The sequence below is a fragment of the Uloborus diversus genome, chromosome 7 (assembly GCF_026930045.1).
Source record: "Uloborus diversus isolate 005 chromosome 7, Udiv.v.3.1, whole genome shotgun sequence".
NCBI lineage: Eukaryota > Metazoa > Arthropoda > Arachnida > Araneae > Uloboridae > Uloborus > Uloborus diversus.
The window spans coordinates 147,169,630-147,180,288 of NC_072737.1; the positions used below are offsets into that span (position 1 = coordinate 147,169,630).

At 32.2% G+C, this 10,659-nt stretch overlaps 1 protein-coding gene across 1 annotated transcript in view; it reads left to right on the forward strand.

Moving 5' to 3' along the window:
- The window catches only part of LOC129226937 (extracellular serine/threonine protein kinase four-jointed-like), a 257,486-nt gene extending 249,082 nt beyond the window's left edge, over positions 1–8,404 (forward strand). The window contains exon 2 of the mRNA XM_054861565.1: positions 7,919–8,404. Coding sequence (XP_054717540.1) covers positions 7,919–8,028 — 110 coding nt within the window. The 3' untranslated portion in view covers positions 8,029–8,404. The remainder of the gene's footprint in view (positions 1–7,918) is intronic.
- The last annotated feature ends 2,255 nt before the right edge of the window (positions 8,405–10,659 follow it).

The following is a 10,659-nucleotide window of genomic DNA, read 5'->3' on the forward strand; positions in this document are numbered from 1 at the left end:
CTCAAAAGTTGTGAAGAGTATTACTTTGATAAGAAAGCAATATTTTTGAGGGGAAAAAAGTACAACTAAAATATTATTCAAAAAAAAAGAAAAGAAACAAAGGAAAGGAAGAAAGAAGAAAGGTTAAAGTCTCTGCAAACATTGATATGACCTTCGCTTGATTTTCTCAGAAAAGTTCTTTTAGTATCGTGTGACCTATTCAAAACTTTATTTCAATCAAAATACTGGAGAGATTTAAAGTATAGAGAACTACATGAACAGAATAAATAAAATTCTCGCCATCTATATGCCTGATGTCAAGGACCTGACCCTGATCAATCCTTGTTCTCTAGCGAATGATTTTCTCTTTTCTTTATTCGTATTCTTTTCTTTATATTTTATCCTTTGAGCTATATCTGTGCTTTCTTTTTGTTCTGCGCCCCCTCCCCCTTTGCTACTTTGAGAAGAATATTCGTAAGTTCGAAAGGTCGACCGCCAAGAATAAGGATTCTTCATAGAGGCTTTAAGAAAAGAACGAGAAATCAATATTCAATCTTTAATTCTAAGATAATCATTAAATTATAAGAACTCCTGGGTCTTGAAAGTATTTTTCGTAGGGGAAAGGTAATAAAAAGACAGCGAACTTTGTTTACTATGGACCAAAGATTGTTTAACATTGTACTATTTCAAGCCGAAGCAAATCGCCACAAAAAAAAAAAAAAAAAAAAAAAAAAAAAAAAAATGATTGAGAGCTTTATTGAAATTGTGTTTTATGGTTGTTTTCATCAAGTAAAGAATTTTTCGATTTCAAATATTTCGTTGACTTATTTATGTTGTGGGTATTATGATGTGGGGCAAAGGGAAATGGGGAAATACTGTACTTCGCGTTTTGCGCCACCTATCCAATAAAATATAAACTATGTAGTAACACATGTAGTCTATGTCAGTCAGGAAAAAGTTAGCTCCTAAGATCAAAGCTTATGACAGTCAGGGCCGGCTCTAGTAGTTCTGCCGCCCTCGGCGATATTGACAAGCGCCCCCCCCCCCCCCAAATTGAATAATAATAATAATGATAATGTATAATAATAATAATATATTAATAAAATAAAATTAATTGTAAAGTGCTTAAAATTGAAGTGAGTTTCTCCAAACTGGGTTTTGCATATTATCAAAGCACTGGTACACTTTAAATAATGTTTTGTAACATTAAAGAAGTGTAACTTATGGCACAGAAACAGATGTTAATATTTTCAAAAGACTTTTAAAACACGCAATTTCCCACCTCTAAAATTAAATTGAATTCCTTGTTTAATTCCGAACTATGTTTTGCATATCCAAGCACTGCTACACGCTCTAAATTATTATAATTTTATTTATTTATTTTATTTTATTTATTTATTTATTTATTTATTTATTTTATTTATTTATTTATTTATTTATTTTTTGGCATTGAAGCAGTGAGTTTTATGACGCTGAAACAGATATTCATATTAAAAAAAAAAAGTTTCAATTTCGAAAATTGCCGGCTCTAAAATCTGTCGCCCTAGGCGGCCACCTTGGTCACCTACCACAGGAGCCGGGCCTGATGATAGTATAAGCAATTTTCAACCATTGATAATTGTAAAGCGTAATTGTAATTTTTGACTTAACCAAAGTATTACAACAATGCAAACATTGCATTGTTGTAATATTTTGGTTAAGTCAAAAATTATTTTAACGTTGTTATTAACATTTTAATTGATAATTTTGGGCAAACAAATATTCAGTGCTGTATTTATCTATGTAGTATTAAGCTTATTTTTACTTAAATGTTTTGTACAATGAGTCAATTGCATGCGGGGTAAAGTGGATGGGGCAATAACTCATTTCATTAACTTATTCTGTCATTCATTGAATCACTTTCGTATTCATTTGTTAATTCATTCATTTGCATTTCTTCATTTATGATTCACTTATTTCTTCATTCATTGACCTATTTTTACTTCCTTTTACAAAAAAGGAAGTATTGTATTCGCGAAAAAATTTTCACTCAAAAATCGCCCTTAATTTCCATTTTGCTCACCCCCAAATGAATGTTGAGTTTTTTTTTCGATTCGACCACATGCGGAAAAGTGCCTAAGAATGTATAGACACGCGAAATATCCATTTTGACCATCACCGAGGTAATTACAACGACTTTTCTCGTGACGTCTGTATGTATGTGCGTATGTGTGTATGTGCGTATGTGCGTATGTGCGTATGTATCTCGCATAACTCAAAAATGGTATGTCCTAGAAAGTTGAAATTTGGTACATAGACTCGTAGTGGGGTCTAGTTGTGCACCTCCTATTTTGGTTGCATTCGGGTGTTTCTAAAGGGGTCTTTTGCACCTTTTTTGGGGGGAAATCATTGTTAATTTCGATGCAAACTCAAGTGGTGTTATAATTTGGCGGTCACTTGGCGATATATCGCCAGTCTTTTGGTTGCCAAGTTTTGTCGCCAACTTGGCGAAAAATTTGGCGATTTTTTTTTTTTTAATCTGCTTTCAATGTGGCCATTGCTAGTGATATTTAAAGAGTTAGAGAGAGAATCCCATTAAAATTGCAATAATAGGGAAATAGCATTAAATTGGTGTAAAAGGAAGTCATGTGATGCACACATCAGCTCGTTTTTAATTAATTCACTGTTTTATTCACTCATTTATTTTTTCTTTTACATCAATAAATTAATTAATTTATTTTTTCGTTTGTATCATTCTCTTTTCACTTCTTGCATTCTTTTACTTACTCATTCATTTGATCAAAAAAAAAAAAAAAAATGATAATCTAACAGAAAATATTTTATTTTTCACTTGCCCTATGGAAAAAAAGGGAAAATATTGCACTTTTTCTTGAAGGTACAAATTTACTGCCGAAAAAAAGGAGACAAAAAAGGAATCATGTTTCAATTTCATTTTTACAACAAAATACAATGTTCTTTCTTTGTACACTGTTATTTTCAAAAAAATTTCCAGTTTGTTCATTTTGAAAAAGATATGTTCTTTTAAAGGGTCTCGGTACTTTTCCAGCGTTTACGAGTATACGAAAACAGCTTTGTTTTCAAAACTTTTTGTCTGATTAAGGAACAGTTTTGGATTTTTTTTTTTTTTTTTTTTTTTGTGACTACAAACACATATGAATGCGTACGGTAGTATCTTCAAATTGATTTTTCATTCCAAATAATTAAGACTATGATGCAAAACGTGATATGATTTTCCTCCAAATCGCAAAAAGTTAATACTTTTTTCCGCGCATGATTCTGACTTAAATAATGGGTTCATGTTTCCCAAAATTACAGTAAGATGCTATACATATTTTATCCAGTTCATAAAGTAATAAATATTTTTATAGCAATTAATATTACAATTTGTATGAAAATCATAATTGTCATGTAAAACCTGCCCTTAAAAAATATTTGAAGAGCTAACAACGAGCTATAGTTGTATCCCTAAACTATAAATTGTCCATAGAAAATATCAGAAAAACAAATAACGTAGTTTGGAAAAAAAAAAAAGACTTAAAATCAGTATCACTAAAAGATGGAGTTTGATAGTATTTCCTAGCAATGGAACGTCCCGAGTTTTAAACTCGTGACTTGATTCAGAAAACGATTTCTTCCTTTTCTTATGTCCCCCCCCCCCTCATTCCACCATTTGAGTAGCATATTTCACGTCGAATTCGGAGTTTAACGAGCCGAAGGGGGTCTCTGGGCAGCTGGCAAGGATATCGAAAAGAAACTTCTCTGCGCAGTAAATCACATTTCGAAATATATCACTATCCCAAGTACTAAAGGTAGTCACAAAGTACAATAAAGTCGCGGGTATGTAGATAAAAAAAAAAGGAAAACGACTTTCGAAAACTTTAGTCTGCCGAATTCAGAAAAGCCAGTTCTTGGTTGACAGACGACACTAAATGTGGAAGAAAGAATTGCCATGAAATACGTTCAATGTCTTAGTTCATTTATTTATTTATTCAGCCAGTTTTTTCTCTCGATTATTACAGGTACGTCCTGCGCCACCCTCCTTGCAAAACTTTTTTCGGTTATGTCTCCGTTGTATAAAGACTCTAAAAATAAAACATAGTCGTAAAAATAGTTTTCCCCTGGCAGCTTAACTTTCTCGTAAATGCATCAGATCTTGTCACGTCCACTAAATCTGCCGCCTGTCTGCTCAATGAATAACTATAAAAATTCAACTCTTTTTTACTTACTGGCTAGTAAGAATGCCTTTTTTTTCCAGTGTTGAATCAATATTTTGAAAAAAAAAAAAAAACTAATTGTCTGATCTGGAATATTAATTATTTTCTCATCTAAACATGGCCTATAGCAGGGTTCCCCAACCTTTCCAGATTGGAGCACCCTTTGAAGGAGTAGAATTTTCTCACAGCACTCCCACTCTTCAAGGCTAGCTCTAGATACAGGGTGTTTCAAAATTCACTCCGGGTTTTGGAAGACTCATTAAAACCACAGAAACATCATTGACATTCTTGTAGTGAGTTACCCTAAGGCAGGGCTAAGGCAGAAATACTTAAAATACACCGCCAGCTCAGTTATTCCACCCGAGGACTGCAGTTTCGTGCTTTTTAGCACTCATCAGCCCGGAATGGGAACCACCTGAGCTGGAGGTGAAAAACCGGTGAGCTGGCGGTGTATTTTAAGTATTTCTGCCTTAGCCCTGGCTTAGGGCGGTAACTTACTACAAAATACCATGCTTTGCTATCAATCTTTGAGTTGAACCACACCATTGCTGTTGTCATTCATCTGGTGTGCTAATTCTACATTAGCTACCAGTTTGTTTGGCTCTCTTGGCTCCCTTAAGAGGTTTTTCGTCTCCAGCTGAGGTGGTTCCTATTCCGGGCTGATGAGTGCTAATAAGCACGAAACTGCAGTCCTTGGGTGGAATAACTGAGCTGGCGGTGTATTTTGAGTATCATTGACATTACTGGAAGAAGAAACTCTAAAAGTTTTGTTTCACATATGTACGATATGTGAACCTTTCGTTATGCGGCAGGTGGCAGATAGCAGGTCTGATGACTAATTCTTGTTAAACTCGCAAAAATAATTGTAAATTATATATGATAGAAACAGAAAAATACCTTGTTCCAGACTGAAAAAAGTTCTGTTGTTCTGGACAGAAAAAGATATTTTTCTGTTTCTGTTATATTTAATTGACAAGCTAACTTTTTGAAAGAAGGATCAACTCTTTCTGACAAATAGCAGTTGTAAACCACTAAGTACTCGTTTCCATGGAAATCACCACCCGTCATACATTGGAGAACAAGTTTTTCTCGGGAACGACAGACAGTTTTTCAAACTCATTTTTATATTTTTTATCTAAAAGAGCACCATCGAGAGGAAAAAAAAAACCTACTTTAATAGGAAAAAAAATCTGTTATTTCTAATAGTACAAACGAGAAACAGATTAAAAGTGACAAATGGGAGCTATAACGCTATTTTTATTTAAGGGATTTTGACAGTCACTTTGTATAACAATATCTTTCACAAAATTAATATTTACGCTCTGCAATTGTAACCCTTTAAAAATAAGTATTTTGAAAAGAGAGCTTTTAAATTATTCTTGTTCAACATTAATTACAGCCTAAAATCCAGGAAAAAAGAAAAATTATCGGAAACAAAATTTAAAAAAAAAAACGACCTATTTTAACAGGGAAAAATCTGTTAATTCTGATGGCACAAATAAAAATGGGGAACGTATAAAAACCAAAAGTACATTAAGCTCCCGAATTTCAGGCCCCTAGTGTGATAAAGTTTTGTGCAACCTTAGCCTAAGCATGGCAATTCGTTTCACAAAGCCGATCCGCCAGTTTGAAGCTCTTTCTTCCTTTTGAATTATTCTAGATCCTCAGGTTTAGGATCTTGGAAGCAGAACATTTGCATAAGTTAGTTTCAAATGCACGTCTGCAACTGTGTGAAACTGCATCCAAATCGGGGTTAGTCTGATGGGAACGATTTCAAAAATCATGTCAGTTGACGTGCAATGGCTCATAAGCAAATTATTATTAAAATTTAGGCATTCTATAAATACTACAGAACAACAAACATAATTATTGCTTATGAACTTACACATAATATTTATTTACGTAATAAGAATGCAAGATTTTACTTGTCAGAAAAACAAACACCTCAAAAATAAATCTTAAAAATTTGTTTTAATTTTGAAAGAAATAAATCTTTCTCTCTCTCGTTGCAGGAAAAAAAGATTATTTTTATTTTTTATTTGTACTACTTAAATTCGCCCTTGAATTTCATACATTCTGCTTTCATCTGAGGATTTTAGAACAAATTAGGGTTAAATTTTACCACCTGATTCACTTTTATTTGAAATCGCTTAAATATAAATATTAAATATTTATATTGCCTGATTAATTTTGGAACGTATGGGGGTACACGAAAAACACAAAAAAATCGGCAATAAGTCCACACGACAAAAAACAAAAATCAAGTTCTAAAAAAATGGGGGGGGGGGGAAGGGGGAACCTCTGATCTAGTCGAATTTTAAAGACTTTAAATATGAGCTGTAGGACTGTTGCACAAATTCAACAACCCTGGCACCTCCACCAAAGTTTCGGATGAACATTTTTGAACTTTAATTTTAATGATTTGTTAATCTGACGTTTGTGTATGAAATAGCAATTTACGAAATATTTTGCATTAAATGAAGCTTTAACGTTTGATTTTTTTTTTTTTTTTTTTGAGAAAAGAAAGTATCAATATTTAATGACAAGATAAATTGTCTTTTGTTTCTTCTTTTTCCCGCCCCCATGCAAAAAACTCGACAGCTCGAAATTTTGAATTTCACGCATAGTTTTGTTTTTAGTTTCTCCGGGTTTTTTTTTTTTTTTTTTTTTGAAAAATAAAGCTACTAACAGTTGCTAATGGCACCATTGATTCATGTTCCTTCTTCAAATGGACTTATTTGGGTAAAGTGTCGGTAAAATTTTGGATTTTTTTTGCTTTTGAGCATATAATTTTGTATACCTTTCAAGTTGTGATAAAACATTCAAGTTATATATTTAAAAAAATTGAATTAACTGTTTAACTTAATTGTGAGCTATATACTGAATTTAGAACTTTGTTTTCAATTATTCTTCTTTATTTTGTTGAAGTAAAGCTAAATTAAGTTATGAAAAAATAAACTTTAGAAAAAATGAGTCTTTATATGATTTTGTCCATCAGTGTAGCTTTAAGTAGTTAACTGCAAATATTCAATTACATGTAATTAAAAACATAAGAATATATTTACTGTGATAGCACAGTTAAATTTTAAAGTCATAAAATAAAGTTAAATGAGTGCAGAGATTTTTAGCAGCTCAAATCACAAATCAACGAACAAATGATTTTTTAATAACAGTTCAAGTAACAATAAACAATACAGTAAACAAATTAAAAGTTGTTTCTCCAAGTGTCTCAAAAATCATTTTTGTAGATATTGCGCTTTGCCTTCCCGCTGCAGTGTATTGCTTTTGGTTTTAAATACAGTAAACAAATGAAAGCCGTTTTCTCTTATAATTTTCGGAGCCGCTCTAAGCAAGGGCAGGAACACTGGCAGGCCTCCTGTTAAATCTGCTTTTGCTTTTTGCTTGTGCATTCAGTACTTTTATTCTTGAACTGAAAAATCGAGAGAAAATATATGCAGAAGTTTTCGGACCCAATTCATTGCTTACTTTACCTTTTGTATAAAGTTAGTCTTCAATTCAATGCCTTTTACCAAAAGTTCAAGTCATATTACCGATTTATTGATACTCCTTTTAAGGAAAAGAAAGAAAGAAAAGTAAAAAACTTCTTCAATCAAGTAAAGTCTTGGGAACTATGGGTATTATTGCAACATTGTGACAGGAGGATAGCAGAAAGGATACAATCAATATCTAAGAATGGTAATCCGGATGTTTTTCGTGATTTTTAGGGACTCCTGCGATGCAGCAACTTTTGTCGATCACGTCTTGGAGCCCCAGGAGCTCTAGAGGTACAGAGGAGCCTATTGAAGCCCCAATCAGCAGGGAAACTACCTGGTGATCTGCATGACTATAAGGAAGGTACTTATGGTCCCACATGGATGCAATAGGGAGAAGTTTATAATGTTGGTTTAAAGGTCCTTGACACGGTTGTTGAGAAAAGGGTTGATTTTCAGTTTTTTGACAAAGAACTATTATTCTTCTTTTTGCTTTGGCCCTTTAAGGAGCATGGGACGTATGTGTCCCCGAAACTCAAAATGTATTTTTTAAATTCTCGAATGCAAATAATTTATAAGTTACATTTGCCCAAGTTTTTGATGCATCTGAATCTTATAGCAATTAATAATAACAATATTCACGATCCTGGTATTTCAAAATGGCTTCAATAGTTGAGATAAATTCGGGTGCTTTGGCGCTCACAAGGGGAGGGTCCAAGGGGTCCGGAACCCTCCCATCGCCTTTGAGATTTTTATTTTTATTATTGAGCATAATCCTATGTATGTAGTACGTGAAATAATTCCAAGCAACTGTAACAATAATTTCATATTTAATAAAAAATATTTAAAAAAAATTTCTCTTTCTTCGAATGCAAAATCGAACTGTATGTAAACATAAATTTTTCTCTATTGATGAATTTGTTTGGCTGATTTTATTTTCAGTTATGAGAAAAGTAATTACATATGTTTTCGTGCTTTCTGGTGGTTTAATTAAGCATTGGTTATTAATAAATTTATTTTATTAACTAATTCTAAGTATAATTATTCAATTATTCTTTTTTTTTTTTTTTTTTTGAAAATGTTTTTTTTTTCTCCCGATAATCGATAAATTTCATTGAAAAATTCCTCTGTGCGCCCCTGTGTAAGAAACCATTTTGTACCAAAATATGAAATGTCAGCTTTAAAAAAAAAAAAAAAGTTTGCACTTGAAAAACAATGATTTGTACGTGTTTCGGGCGTGATAGTACGGTCACGCCCGCAACAAGCACGGGGTATTGTTTTTATTATGCAAGAAAACATTTTAGAAAGCTGATACTTCATATTATAGGTGCATAATAGAATTTTTAATACTCAAATATCTAGAAATTAAAAGCCAAGGTTTAAAATTCTTGGAATAAGTACGAATATATGCTTAAAAATTTCTTATTTATGGTGCAAATGGGTTGGGCAATTATAATAATAAATAAATAATAATACTGTTAAAAAAACAAAGCCCCCCCCCCCCCTGAAAACATCGCAAATGAGTACAATTTGCATTCACACCGTCATACTTCTACCTTTACTCAAGATTTTACGATAAAATGTGGGTAACAGGTGGCGCACACAAGGGGAGGGTCCAGACCATTCCCATGGTCCTTGAGTTTTTTTTTAAATTAAATATAATCATACGTATGTATTGCGTAAAATAATTCCAAGCAAAGGTAACGATAATTTCAGATTTAATAAATGAAAAAAATAAAATTTACTTTCTCTCTTTCTTCCCCTACAAAATCGAGCTGTATGTGAACATAAATTGTTCTAGAATGATTATTTTGCTTCATTGTTTTTATTTCTAACTATGAGAAAAGTAAATATTCATTATTGTGCTTTCTGGTATTTTAATTAAGTATTTGCTATCCATAAATTTATTTTATTAACTAATGCTAAGTAATTATTCAGCATTTTGTTTTTTTAATGTTTTTTGTTCCCGACAACCTATTAAATCAAAAGCATATATTTAGATGCGTGTTGGAGTATGATATGAGAACGGTGGATATTCGAACCTGGACCCCCCCCCCCCTTGAGAAATTCCTGTGTGCTCCACTGGTAAGTAATGTCATTAGTTAATCAAATATTTCTGAGTTGAAATATTAATCAAATTTTGGAAATTAACTGTGTGTAGCTTTGCATTTTTAATGGATATATAGAGAAGTAGTATTATGTCTCATCCATTTACACAAAACCTACTGAATCAATTTTCACCAAACTTGTCATACATGTTATTTGATAGTCTCAAGTACAAAAAATTTCTATACTCTACCGCAAAGGCAGTGAACCAAACAGCGAATGAAACGTTTAGAGAAAAGGACAGTTGATTTGGGAATTTTTTTAACTTTTAAGTAGAAACATTACAAAAGTTAGCCTTATGAAAACAAATAAATAGGGGAGAGCAGGGCTAGAAGTTCCGTTTTCAAACAAGCTCAAAATTTGTTATGAAAACGTAGTTCTAGAATTATTATTCTGAGATTACAATATAGTTATATGTACTTCTATGATGTAACAACTGTTTTTTGTGCAGTATTTCGCAAGATTTTTTTATAATAAATTTTATCGTACCAAAAGTCGAGAAGGAACAACTTGCCCCTTTTTGGGCTAATTGTTCCGCGGGTGGGGCAAGTTGTTCCGATATTAACTAGACGATGTTTAACGATGATGGTTTCGAGATAAACATCATTTCGAGACAAGTAATTATTTAAAGGCATAATTTTTGATTAAAAAAAATAATTTTGATTAAAAAGAAATGTTCATTTAAAGGCTAATAAGCAATATTGTCCGAATAATCAGATGTTTTTGTTTTTTTTTTTAACTTAAAACAAACTAAACTTATTTTACATTTTTGCATTGATAAATTGTATTTAAAGGCTCAATGATTACCTTTTAAGTACAAATACATATATTAAGGCACAGTTAATAAGTATAGTAACATTATAATATAT